The following is a 14,412-nucleotide window of genomic DNA, read 5'->3' as shown; positions in this document are numbered from 1 at the left end:
TTCCATTCGCACCAACGATAGAAATAGCTCCGTCAAATGAGACTTTCGGGCAGCGGAGCTCCGCTAACCGATTACCCTCTCAAAGTACAAGAAGTCCCCTCTTGTCAAATGTAATATTCAACCCTCCTTGAACATGCAGACAGGTATCTTCTATACTACATTTTTTAAATCTAAACTGCCTAAGCGATTGATTAGATTCGTGGTGCTCCCAATTGCGAAACACGAATAATAATGATAAATGATTATGACGAAAAAAGTGTATTTAAGATATTGGTAATTGGTAAATTACGAATAATCATGTAATTCAAACTTTTTATTAATCTTTGAGAAGATACAAGCACTAATATTTAATCTTTAAACCGTAAACTAATTGCAACACAATATATTAGGGATGACTTAGTAATCAATTAATCTAGCATGACAATTCATCAACACACCAATTATCAATTAATTAAAAATTAATTATTTACGATTAATCGAATAGAATATATGAATTTCTAAATTAGTCATAATCGTATTAATTTCATTCAACCGATTACGCAGTAAACACAATCTGATTAATCAGAAAGTCTTAGTATTGCTGTAAGATTAATTGCAGTATTTATGGACATTGTCAAAAATATCTTATTACTTTAAACGAGTAAAAAATTTTTTGTATTACCGGAACGATCCCGGAAACGGATTAACCGATTTACCTATGTAAGTGTTGCTGTATTGTGTTTTCACAACGTTGCCACCTATAGGAAATTAAAAAAAATTACTTGAGATATGCAAATATGGGTATTAAACGAAAGGTATTTCATTCCGCATTTCAATAGAGAAACATTAAAGTATGGTTGCCACTTAAGAGTTGCCACCTCACCTTATTATTTATATCTCTTTGTATATACACTACTATCGCGGAAACGGCTAAACACATTTGAATGAAATTTTGTTCATAAATAGTATATCACATTTTAAGACTTTCTACTTAGGTGTTGCCACTGAGGATATTTTCCCAAGGTTGCCACGTATTTGAAATTTAAAGAAATTACATGAGATATGCCATTATGGGTAACAAACGCAGGGTATTTCACTCCACAATTCAATAGAGAAATTTTTTACTAGAGTTGGCACTTAGGGTTGCCACCTCACCTTATTATTTATATCTCTTTGTATATCCACTACTATCGCGGAAACGGCTAAACACATTTGAATGAAATTTTGTTCATATATAGTATATCACATTTTAAGACTTTCTACTAAGGTGTTGCCACTGAGGATATTTTCCCAAGGTTGCCACTTATTTGAAATTTAAAGAAATTACATGAGATATGCCATTATGGGGAGCAAACGCAGGGTATTTCACTCCACAATTCAATAGAGAAATTTTTTAGTAGAGTTGGCACTTAGGGTTGTCACCTCACCTTATTATTTATATCTCTTTGTATATCCACTACTCTAGCGGAAACGGCTAAACCAATTTGAATGAAATTTTGTACATAGATAGTACATCACATTCTCAGACTTTCGACCTAGGTGCTGCCGCTGAGGATATTTTCACAGGGTTGTCACTTATATTAAATTTAAAAAAAATTCACGAAATATGCCAAGCGAAATATACTTTTTTCCCTCATATAAATAGAGACATTTTTATTAAAATTTAATTTAAAAAAAATCCACGAGATATGCCAATATGAGTATCAAATGAAATATACTATTTTTTCCGCATTTCGATAGAGACATTTTTAAGCATTCAGTGGATCTAATTGAAAATATAATGCCGTTGATAACTTGGTTTTCATCTGTTTTCATGTTTTGTATGATATAGTATGTGGCTTTTTCTAGAGTGACCAACTAATTTAAAAGTACTGCTTCCAGAGGCAAATCAAAAGCGTTCAGGGAACATGATTTTGAAGCAAGTTTTGGTTTCGAAGTTTTGTTTTTAAAAAACATAAAAAAATATGGAGAACAGTTTCTTGAAAAGTAAAGTTGAAATCGAAGGTTTTGGTTGATATATCGAGCTTTAACCGCAGATGCTAATACTCGAAGAATACCGAGCCAAGTTCGGTCGGCCAGCTACTATATATAAAGATATAATTGAAATCAGACTCAGTCAATTTTTTCTCAGTAGACAGTAACTAGTCAAGATTTAATTGAGCAAAAACTTGCCAATCAAACTTTTCGAATAATCCAAAAACTGATTGACATTTTTTCTTAACCGATTAATCGCGCATTCCTACAAAAAACCAAATAATTAATCAGTCTGATTTTTATTCATTATTCAACAGGCCTGCTTTAAATGATAGATTGGTTCTATTTGTAATTGACTTACAAACAGCCTTTCGTTGTTTATTTTCCAAACTCTTTCCAAACACACATTCTTTACCTCCACATTTACATGCACTTTAAATTTAAGTAACTAAAAATTGCTTTCCAAAAATTCAGAAGCTCATAAAACCACTGTCAACTGTAGCGTTTTTCTTGTAACTTTTTTTCTTTTAAATTTAAATCTTTAATGACTACATTACCATTTTATTTATTGAGATTTATCCGTTACTGCATTCAATTTAATTTTATTTTTTTTTATTTATGCTAAAATTGCAATAACGAAGTCCTTCGAAATGTTATTATCTACTCCAACTCATTTTTGCTATTTATTATTTTTTGATTATTAGTTTTTCTCATTTCACTATTTTGATTTATTTAACTAATATTTACAAACATCTGAATATATGTAGAGCAGTTACAAAACTTTAAGTTCTCAATCGAATATAACAACAAACGCGCTCGATGCACAATTTTCTCATGTTGCTTTCGCTATTTACTGACTGCAACTGATTCGCAGGACATTCAGCAGCATCACAAAAAGCATCGTGTGTCCTTTGCCAAGCAAACCAATAGCAGCATGAATGAGTAGTGTTGCCTCTTGCCGAGAGAGGGTGAGAAATTGCCCCTTTTGTAAAATAAGCTTTAGCAGCAATTTTTAGTGTTTCTCTCAAAACTTGTACGTCCTTCTTCGTGTATTTGTCTTACAAAAGACTAATATTTGCGGTCACATGCAATAACAGCCTAAGTCGACTTAGGATATATGCAGAACGCAAGATTTTCTATCTGTTTTTTTAACAGCTAAACCTCATCTTTTTGTGAAGTTTTTTGTCCTTATAATATTTTTTCTAATAGCTATGATTAAAACGTTTTTGACTTGAGTGGTCATATGGTATTACATTCTTAAGTTGACTTAGGTTATTATCGCTCGTAACCACAGATATGAAATTGAATAAAAGATTTTTAAATACTAACATCTCGGTAACATCTCGGATTTACATAGACCTCTTGCCGCGTTGCTTCGCTTTGATGCTTTGACACCACAATAAAACTGGACTAATGCCGAATTTATATAGAACGCTTTGTTACTTTGCTTCGCCTGATAGATGAGTTCGATGTATGCCCGAACGCATATGTTGCTGCACAAAGTTTGTAAAATATAAATCGAGGCTAAAGTTCACATGTTCTTAACTCATGGCGCATTCAAATCTTCAAAGTGAATCACCGCGGGAATAGTTATATGAAAATCCCGGCTTACATAAACGTATTGATCAATTCAAAGCGATGGAAGCGGCTATGCCTTTCATTGTCATCTTATATAACTGTTAAAGTGTTAAAAAGACCACAGACTTTAACACCCTATTATGAACCCATACGATACAAGATAAACGCTTGCAATCTGTTATACCGTATTATAAAATAAATTCTATCGTGTGAAAACCGTTCATTAGCGTTTATCGTGGTATTGCCATACGCTAACTATCATATCAGCTGTTCAATTTTCTACGCTAGCTATCGTTGATAAATTTTTGCACGATACGTTGGGAGCTATTTAAATAAAAGTAAATATAAAATTATTACAAAATCCAATAGAATCCAACTAAAGCCTCATTCCCAACACTCTGTTGCAACATCCTGGGCAAGAAACCTTAAAGTGGCACAAACCTTCAAAATATTTGGGATGGGTGACCTACTTCTGTTAAGACATACTCTGAAATCAATTATTTTTTTTATTAACTTTTTTCACTTTTAGTATATCAAGTACTTACAGTGTAGAGTTCATTTCAAGAAGATTGGAACCATCTCTCAATTTTCTTCTTTCTATGGCCTCTATGCGAGTTTCGTCAATTTGTTCATTTGAGTTTATATAAAAGGCAACAGAGGTTGCAGAAAAGATTTTATTATTAGAGCTTTTAAAAATTTTTAATACTTTTAGTTACAAGGCAATTGAATTGTTAGTATTTACGTTTTGTTTTGCTATCTGTTTCCTATAGATTAACAAAAATTTGTAAACACAAATCTGCTGTCATTCACAATAGTACATCTGTCGGGCGTGTGGAAATCGCAATATGAAAGCTGATTTTTTACGATACGCTAGCAAGCGATTATCGTCTATCATATGAAAATTCATAATAGGGGTGTAAGTATGTTCGCCTTAAGTTAACAATACCTCAAATTCTTGCCTTGCTTTATAATCCACATACTCTTTGTAGCAAGATATATTTGGGGCCATATATTGAACTCATCTCTCAGGCGAAGCAACGCTGCGAAACGTTATCTGCAAATCCGGCATACATGTATGCAGAAAAGTGTTCTGTGGAGAAATACTGTGAATCACATAGTGGACTAAAAATATGTAGTTCATTGTCTTGTAAATCCCTTGTTACCCGTAATATTTCTATAGAATTTTAGATTCTAGTTAAACAAGTATCATATCACCTCAGCTGCAAAAATTTGCGAAACTGAGTATGGAAGCGCTGAAAACGACGAAGGTTATAGATTTACTTAGTCTATTCCAGATTATATTCATCAGATTTTTGAAACAAGTGTTAAGGCTGTTTAAGAGATAATCAAATTAATTGATGCGGTCGTATAGCGCGTTTTCAACTAACGAAATTGCGGTAATAAGTTTTTTAATAAATCGTGTTTCTAAACAACTACTTTTTTCCAAGACCTACTCAGTACTCGGTGCAAAAGTATCGACTGCAAATATTCTTGGCATCGGATCAGAAGTATCGATATATACTTGTATTTACTAGTATCGTTTCATCCCTAGCAGCAAAGAGCGTTTGAGTGTTGCTATCATTGTGAATTCAAACAAGTGGCGAATGTTTGAAAAAAAAACGTTCACAATAGTAAACAGCCTGGATCACCTATTAAATCGCTGATCGATTACTTAAATAATTTGCTCAATAGTGTTTTCCTAATTTTTGAAGACGACTGGTACATTGCATTATTTACGTATTTTAAAAGTTTTCTTAACTTGCTGCTCCTTTTTTCTCTATAAGCTACATTTTAACAAGTAAGGAAGGCTAAGTTCGGGTGTAACCGAACATTACATACTCAGCTGAGAGCTTTGGAGACAAAATAAGGGAAAATCACCATGTAGGAAAATAAACCTAGGGTAACCCTGGAATGTGTTTGTATGACATTGGTATCAAATGGAAGGTATTAAAGAGTATTTTAAAAGGGAGTTGGCCATAGTTCTATAGGTGGACGCCATTTCGTGATATCGCCATAAAGGTGGACCACGGGTGACTCTAGAATGTGTTTGTACGATATGGGTATCAAATGAAAGGTGGTAATGAGTATTTTAAAAGGTGGACCAGGGGTGACTCTAAAATGCGTTTGTACGATATGGGTATCAAATTAAATGTATTAATTGGGGTTTCAAAAGGGAGTGGCCCTTAGTCGTATGTGTGAAGGCGTTTTCGAGATATCGACCAAAATGTGGACAAGGGTGACCCAGAACATCATCTGTCGGGTATCGCTAATTTATTTATATATGTAATACCACGAACAGTTCTCCTGCCAAGATTCCACGGGCTCTTAATTTCGCCCTGCAGAACTTTTTCATTTTCTTCTACTTAATATGATAGGTGTCACACCCATTTTACAAATTTTTTCTAAAGTTATACTTTGCGTCAATAAATCAATCTAATTACCATGTTTCATCCGTGTTTTCTTATTTGGTATAGAATTATGAAATTTTTTTCGTAATTTTCGATATCGAATAAGTGGGCGTGGTCATAGTCGGATTTCGGCCATTTTTTATACCAAGATAAAGTGAGTTCAGATAAGTACGTGAACTAAGTTTAGTAAAGATATATATATTTTTGCTCAAGTTATCGTGTTTACGGCCGAGCGGAAGGACAGACGGTCGACTGTGTATAAAAACTGAGCGTGGCTTCAACCGATTTCGCCCATTTTCACAGAAAACAGTTATCATCACAGAATCTATGTTCCTACCAAATTTCACAAGGAGTGGTAAATTTTTGTTCAACTTATGGCATTAAACGTATTCTAGACAAATTAAATAAAAAGGGCGGAGCCACGCCCATTTTGAAATTTTCTTTTATTTTTGTATTTTGCTGCACCATATCATTACTGGAGTTGAATGTTGACATAATTTACTTATATACTGTAAGGATATTCAATTTTTTGTTAAAATTTATTAAAAATTTTTTTTTAAGTGGGCATGTTTGTTATCCGATTTTGCTAATTTTTCTTTAGCACATATATAGTAATAGGAGTAACGTTCCTGCCAAATTTCATCATGATATCTTCAACGACTGTCAAGTTACAGCTTGCAAAACTTTTAAATTATCTTCTTTTAAAAGTGGGCGGTGCCACGCCCTTTGTTCAAAATTTTACTAATTTTCTATTCTGCGTCATAAGGTCAACTCAGCTTCCGAGTTTCATCGCTTTATCCGTCTTTGGTAATGAATTATCGCATCTTTTCGGTTTTTCCAAATTTTCGATATCGAAAAAGTGGGCGTGGTTATAGTCCGATATCATTAATTTTAAATATATGAGATGAGTACCCAGGAACCTACATACCAAATATCATCAAGATACCTCAAAATTTACTCAAGTTATCGTGTTAACGGACGGACGGGCAGACGGACGGACATGGCTCAATAAAAGTTTTTTTCAATACTGATGATTTTGATATATGCAAGTCTATATCTATCTCGATTTCCTTATACCTGTACATCCAACCGTTATCCAATCAAAGTTAATATACTCTGTGTGCAAGGCACGCTGAGTATGAAAATTAATATTAGTTTGTAGTCTCGTTTTCTGCAGATACAATTCAAAGAAAAATTGGTTTGAAACACAAATGGGTAATTCATGGCGCTTCAATTTATTAACCGCGAGGAAACAAACACCCTTTCTTCCATTCTCTGGCCATGCGCGACTGCCGTTCTCTCTCTCAGCAATTATTTGACAGGTAGGTATGGCAATGGAGTAATAGAAAGAGTTTAGACTTCCAGAATTTACAATGGTTGCTATTAAAAAATATTTACGTTAAAAATCAAGGTTTTAAGGAAACTGATTTTTTCATTAAATAAATGGATGTCTTATTTTTCTTAAAGAATAAGTGAAATTTCGAGATCCAAAATTAAATATATCTCTACTGTGTACGCCGTACGTCATCAAACATCAAAAATATTGCCTATTTCGGTGCAGAATTTTTCTTGAGCATTCACATTTCAGCTGTATACGGCCCTTTAGCTTCGACATAAAATAATATTTGAGTACCACTGGATCAGTTTATTTTAACTCGACAGCCCTTAACAGCTGTACATAATTACGAGATTGCAACAAGACACCCACCACCATTGTAAATTTTACCAAGTAGCGCAACTAACAGCTGATCGATGAAAATTCGCACATTCACACGCACAGTTCTCGACTCAGTTTCAAAACAAAACTTTAGATTATTTAATTCAAATTTTAAAGTGGGATAATCCTTACAAATTTATGCATACAGAATATATATGGCGTTTTTGTTGTTATTAAAACAATAGTTTTATTTATATTAAAGCTTTTATCATTTTTTTTTTTAACTTTGAAAAAACTCCGAACACCATTCCTTCATTATATGACATTCGACTGCCTAGTCCACTGCCTTCCACTCTATTCGCAACATAACCTCTACTTAAGCTGCCAAACTATATAGTAAACAATGCCCACCACATGCGGCCAATCGAAGTTGATTTCTGTTCTATGTATGAACACATTTATGCATTGGCATCACCAAATACTTACATGTATTAATCAATCTCCAATCACTTACATATGTAGCTGTATGTTCCATTCAATTGGTCAAATTTATTTTATTTCATATTTATCTAAAGTACCTCATTCTATATTAAACACCGCAACATTGTTAATTTTACCAAGTAGCGCAACTAACAGCTGGTCGATGACAATTCGCACATTCACACGCACAGTTCTCGACTCAGTTTCAAAAAAAAACTAGATTATTTAGCTTAAAATTTAAAGTGAGATAAACCTTACCACTTGATGTATATATTGAATATATAAGGCGTATTTGTTGTTTTTAAAGGAAGATTTTTATTTATTTTAAAATTTTTATCATTTTTTTTTTTTTCAGTTTTAATTTAACAATTTCATGGGTTTTTACAGCATTTTCGTGCACTGAAATACAACCATGTGCATTACGTTTTAACATTACATTTCATACACGTTCGTATTTGCCATCCTCATTGTATCTAAATTCGTAAACAATGACTGCAATTATTCGGTGCGTTTTTCGAAAAAAATTATTATTTTTGTGAAATTTTAAACTTAATTTGTGGTATTATGGCGGTCAAAAAGTTTTTATGCAACAATATTTTGCCTCACAACGCGACAATGTATTTCGTAATGTCAAAGTACTTATATGTTCATGTATTTGATGTGGACCCTTCAAAAAACGCGAGTACTCCATAAATAGTGTAAGGAATACTCCTTTAGGAGTATAGGAGTGTTCCAAAACTAATCTGTATTCATACAAAAAATGTGCTCCAATTAACATTGCGAAGTCCTAGGAGAGGAGTAGGTGATCCCACTCTCGCTTTGTTTGTGAATATTCCATAGAGTACATTCGTGAGAGTACTTTCACTGTAGTACGCCATGGAGTACCCACAGAGGATCATATGCCAAAGTACTAAAAAGGAATTGTGTCGGAAAGAATTATCGGAGTGAATTTAATTTAAAATGTATGTAAATGAAGAGGGGCAATACAACTTTTATATTTTATACTACGAATAGTCGTATGTTATTTAGCATTTGCGTGAATAAAGAAACTAATATTTCTCTATACTACAGTATGTACGTACGTTTTTTGAAGGGCAGTTATTTGTATGCAATATTTTATTTTTGGCAACTCTGTTCGATCGTCATCGTGTCGTGATCACGGTCGTTAAAAACGAGCAATGATCGGCTGATGGTGGTCCGCAAACGCTTTGCAAAGGAGTATTGTTAGAGTACTCCAACATGAAGAAAATGGAACGCGTAATCCAACAATTTTTGCAGGGGAAGCTTGCATTTTAGACCACGCTTGCCACTTATTCAATTTGGAACAAAAATGGTCCTTTCCAACCCCATATGGTCCGCTGGTCCCTTTTTCTCAATTTTGTTTTTTTCGGCACGGTTTTGGTATTATTTCTTTTTCACTTAAACTGAAACAAAAATTCAAAATACTGCTAATAAAATTTTCCGCAAATCTATTATCCACATATAATTTTCAATTTACTTCAATGGAATTCTTACCACGAAAATTGCTCTAGCAAAAAAATGTAGCAGACAATGACATTTCACTTGGGAGATAATTTAAGCGAGTAATTAAAAAGGGAAGTGTTGAATGTTCGGGCAACAACGGACTTATCAGAAAAAATACTTGTTTTCGATCGGTATTCAGTTATTATAGAGTTGAAACTTTTAAGACGCTTGATTTTTAGTCTGAGTTCAAAACTCATACTTTCTGAATCTAGGTTCTGGTATGAAGTTTAAACTGTTAGGGGAAAAGTAAGCATCTATAAAATAGCATTAACATAATTGCTTAGTTTTATTTATGGTTTACTCAGTTCGCCACAACGCAAATTTTTTAACCGTTCCTTACTAAAACGTAACTGCACTATACATTTTATTTCATTGCAATCAAGCAAAATTAGGTTCACAACGTTTTATTGATGAAAGGCATAGACTTATCCTATAAATTTGAAAATGTATTACCTAAAGTTACACTTTATTTTTGTTTGTGCATTTTGAAATAAAGCCAAATGTCTCCTTTATTAAAATTTTACAACGAACGAAAGTGTGGTCCTTTTTTACATGCATTTTGGCCCCAAATGAAATCATGGTGTGGCAACCGTGTTTGAAAATGCATGTGCAAGGTTGCATTTTTCAGAACTAAATTTTTTTTAAATAATGAAACGCGTATGCAAGCGACTGCCATAGTAGTAGACATGTACATTAATATTATGAACAAAGTTTAAAACTAAAAAAATTTTCTTTGAAATATAATCTAACAGAAGATGGACACGAGGCGAAGCTTCATAGACGCGTATTAGGCACAGCATAAGAAATCTTGAGGCGTAGAGAGATCTTAGCTGCATGCCATATTTTGTAAGGTTCTACGAAGCTACGCCTCGTCTGTATCTTGCCTAAGTTTAACCTTGTACAAGATCCAACATTTTCAATTAATAATAAATAACACGTAAAGCAACTACGCTTAAGGTGACTTTTGTGTCGTTTTGCACTTGCGTTGCGTCTACATCTGACGCGCTTTAATTGCTTCAATCGATAAGCAACGCAACGCCCACGTCGAAGCAACACACAAATCATTAAAAACCTACGTTCTTCTTGAAGTTTCTTGCATTTTATATCGATTTTGTGATCGATCTCCAGAGACGGCGGAACATATCCTACTGGAATGAGACGCAATCTTATGAGGGCACAACAAACCAATGGTCGCAGTGCAATCCTCCTTAAATTTTCGATCTATCTGTGGCAGGGAAACTTTTAACGTGCTTTATTTCAAAGTGACACTTTATATGAGAAGTAACTGAATGAATTCTTTCAAATAAATTGCTTGCTAACGTTAACCGAAGATTGTGAAATCGGGCCCTGGAATTGTTACCTTATATATCGAGAAAATTAAGATATAATGCATAGGTATAAAATGCTTGCATGCATAAAATCATTTTTGTTATATAAAAGTAGTATGACATTTATATTTTAGTTCTGATATTTTTAACACAGAGTTATTTTTTAACATAAAGTAAGAAGTAAAAACATGATTAATTGCTACATTTTACGTGTTTCATTAATTTTCATTGAGGAATAAATCGTAAAAATAAAAATCATGTTATTGTAAAGATTATGCGAAGCCCCATAGGTAAAACGAGTAATAAAATGAACATTGGTTTATATATTACATTTTTAAAAATCTTCTGCTAAAAAAGAAATAGAATGAACATTGGTTCGTATATTACATTTTTAAAATGAAAATCTCCTGCTAAAAAAGGAAGCAGTACTTAACTCGTCCCACGCCCTCCCCCCTCCGCCCCTTTGTGTTTCAGGATTTTGGGCATATTTTGAAAAAACTCCCAACATCATTCCTTCTTTATATGTCCACTGCCTTCCACTCTATTCGCAACATAACTTCAATTTAAGCGGCCAAACTATATAGTAAACAATGCACCGCACACAAAACAACCACTCAAATACCTTGTAAGAGCAACACTGAGTATCAGGGATAGAATTTACAAGTACTGATATACTACTTTCTTCGAAACGTTGGTCTGCGCTACTACGATGGAATAAGGTATAAATTAACATATGGCCGGTTTCTAGTGCAAGTTTAAACTACAAGTTTATTTGAGCTTAACCCTGTCACTGTGGTGATTTAAACCATTATGAGCGAGCGTTAATTGTGCTTAATTTGAAAAAAGTTTATTCGGAAGTTTACTTTGAAAGAACATAATGAAGAAAACACTCTAGTGTGTTCGAAAAAAGTCGTAAGCTGCTAGTATTTAATATTGCCAATGCAGCGATTAAAATAAATTTCGAGAAACTCGCGAGATTTACGAGCATTTTGAAATTAAAGAATATGACAATATTGTCGAGGGGCATGCCAAGGAGGATAGATATAATAAAAGCCGTCACTCGTTATTTTGTGGCGAGTAACTCGCTGGAAATCAAAAAATTCATGCCGAATGTTTTCTATGAGGGACATTTTTGAATTGCCTCCAATTTATCCATGCGGTGTAGGCACTTTATGCAAATGTCATTTGTGGAAAGAGAATTAAATAACTAATTATATACAGTCGGAAAAATAAACACAAATACCCAATGAAAATGTATATAAGACATTTATAAACATCTCGCCCAAAAAAAAAGTAGCGACTACCTCACAGTTAACATCGAGTAAATGCCTAAAAAAGAACGAGGGACTGCTCTTATTATATTTGTCCTCTTTGTGCATGCATCAATACTTGCTAATTGCTTCGTTGAATTTGTTGATCGATTTCATTGATAAATTGAAATGATAATGATATCAAAGGAAAACAAAAAGACCTATGCTACATGCTGCTTCTAAATGTGATATATGTGCCACTCTCAATAGCTGGAGCTCAACACAACATTAGATTCCCAGGTATGTTACATATATCCCTTTCGGGACATAAAAAAAGTTGTTGTCCGTACCAAGTTATTCATTGTGTAGCCGCCCTATTAGATCCTGCGTTATGTAATAAATTTACCATTAAATAATATTACAAAAGTTATGCTGTTAAGTATTAAGCGTGCAAATGAATATTTGTTCTTCTTATTTCTACAGCTACTATTTTTCATAAATTTCCCAAAAAAAGAAAAAAAAACCATAGAGTTATGGATGTCAATTCGATTTGGGAGCAACATGGCTGCAATTGTCAAAACTTTGTACCGAGCAAACCTCTTGTGATTGAACCATGGGCGGTAGCTTCTTGGCCATAAGTAAGGGATTACCGATTGCGAATTGATCAATGTAAGACCTAGTTTTACATACAACGAGATAATATTCATCTGAGTACTTAGCACCTTATCGGTAATTAAATAACTTGATTTGCCATATAAAGTTATAGCTTCGGTAATTGCCATTGTTTTCCTAGGCAAAATTTGACGGTTAATTATCTAGTTTCGAGGAATGGGGCTATTGTTGACGGCTAGGTTTAACTATTGTGTTTTTTTTTTTTTTTTGTAGATTAGTACACGTGTAAACGCGGTCAAAGCGGTTTTTGGGGCAAAATAATTTTTTTTATTTGTGCCTTACTCAATAAATCCATCATGTATTAGGTACAAAATTGTGTTCTTTGACCGCCTGATGTGACTATCTTTATTTTCCTACATAATTCCCAATAGTTAATTATAAGTAATTAAGGCCCGATTTTTCAGTAGTTGGTTAAGCTAAGCTTAAGCTAAATTTGCTTAAACTCTAATCAAATTTAAACTCCAGTTAAACTACTGAGCCGTTTTTCAGTCACAGTTTAAGGCCACTATTGGCGTATGCTTTTCGAGCGGTAACATTGGTTTCTTTATTATCTAGATAAATTGTAGATAGGGAAACAGCTGGATTTCGTTTGCCCAAGAAACATGGAAAAAAGTTCTCCAGCGAAATATATATCAAGTTCCGGAAGTGATATCCAACACCATTATTTTATTAATATTAAACCAGATAGTTCTCGATTTAATATTCAACTTCATTCTCCAATCACTATCCAACTTTAGAGAAATTGTCTAAAATTAAAAGTTTTCGAGTTGATCTCCAACGTCATTAATATTTTGCAATTATTATCCTAATTTCGAGAGATTTTGAGAAATGTACAGTTCTCAAATGAATATTCAACACATTTCAACGGTTGATATTATTACATATTGGGTCGAGGTGGAATTGAAAAAAATCTCCAAGGTGGTACCACCAAAACCAACAGCTGTTTATTGTGAGAAATAAACACCTGGTTGATAGCAGTAATGAAGCGTAATTAATCAAAAATAAATTATATAGGTGGCCGCCGTGGTGCGATGGTAGCGTGCTCCGTCTACCACACCGAAGATCCTGGGTTCAACACCCGGGCAAAGCAACATCAAAGTTCTAGAAACAAGATTTTTGAATTAGTAGAATATTTTTCTAAGCGGGGTCGCCCCTCAGCAGTGTTTGGCAAGCACTCGGAGCGTATTTCTGCCGTCAAAAGCTCTCAGTGGAAACTGATCTGCCTTGCAGATGTAGCTCGAAGTCGGAATAAAACAAGTAGGTCTCGTCCCACATTTTTGTAGCAAAAATTAAAAAAAAAGTTGGAAGAGAAGCTCGTCCCATAATATCTTCGGAGGTTACCGCGCCTCCCATTTATTTATTTTTTAAATTATATATCCATATTTCATTTTATTTTCTTGAAACTCCTGTAATATGGAATCTTACATTTGAGTCCAGCTAGAGAACCACCAGTTGGGCATTAAATTTTTTCAACTTAAGTAATAGCATTTTTTGCTTTATAAAAAATTCCCTTTTTTGCTGAGAACGCTATGATTCTTGAGTTGAGTCACAGTTTCGTAACA

The 14,412-nt window shown here is 33.7% G+C and overlaps 1 protein-coding gene across 5 annotated transcripts in view; it reads right to left on the bottom strand.

The window, feature by feature from the left end:
• LOC137239274 (hexosaminidase D) overlaps positions 1–8,356 on the bottom strand; it is a 182,654-nt gene extending 174,298 nt beyond the window's left edge. The window contains exon 1 of one of the 5 annotated variants that reach the window (XM_067764654.1): positions 8,083–8,356. Coding sequence is in view for 3 of the 5 variants with exons in the window: in XM_067764414.1 (XP_067620515.1) it covers positions 8,111–8,131 (21 nt within the window). In the remaining 2 variants the exon portion in view is untranslated. Of the gene's footprint in view, positions 1–695; positions 710–2,510; positions 2,821–8,082 lie in introns of those variants that run through there. The other 4 variants (XM_067764414.1, XM_067764495.1, XM_067764570.1 and 1 more) reach the window with 4 other exon arrangements.
• Between the last annotated feature and the right edge of the window lie 6,056 nt (positions 8,357–14,412).

Source organism: Eurosta solidaginis, chromosome 1 (assembly GCF_040869045.1).
Source record: "Eurosta solidaginis isolate ZX-2024a chromosome 1, ASM4086904v1, whole genome shotgun sequence".
In the NCBI taxonomy this organism is placed as follows: domain Eukaryota; kingdom Metazoa; phylum Arthropoda; class Insecta; order Diptera; family Tephritidae; genus Eurosta; species Eurosta solidaginis.
The sequence above is the reverse complement of the archived record's forward strand: the minus strand, read 5'-3'. Positions and strand labels throughout refer to the sequence as shown.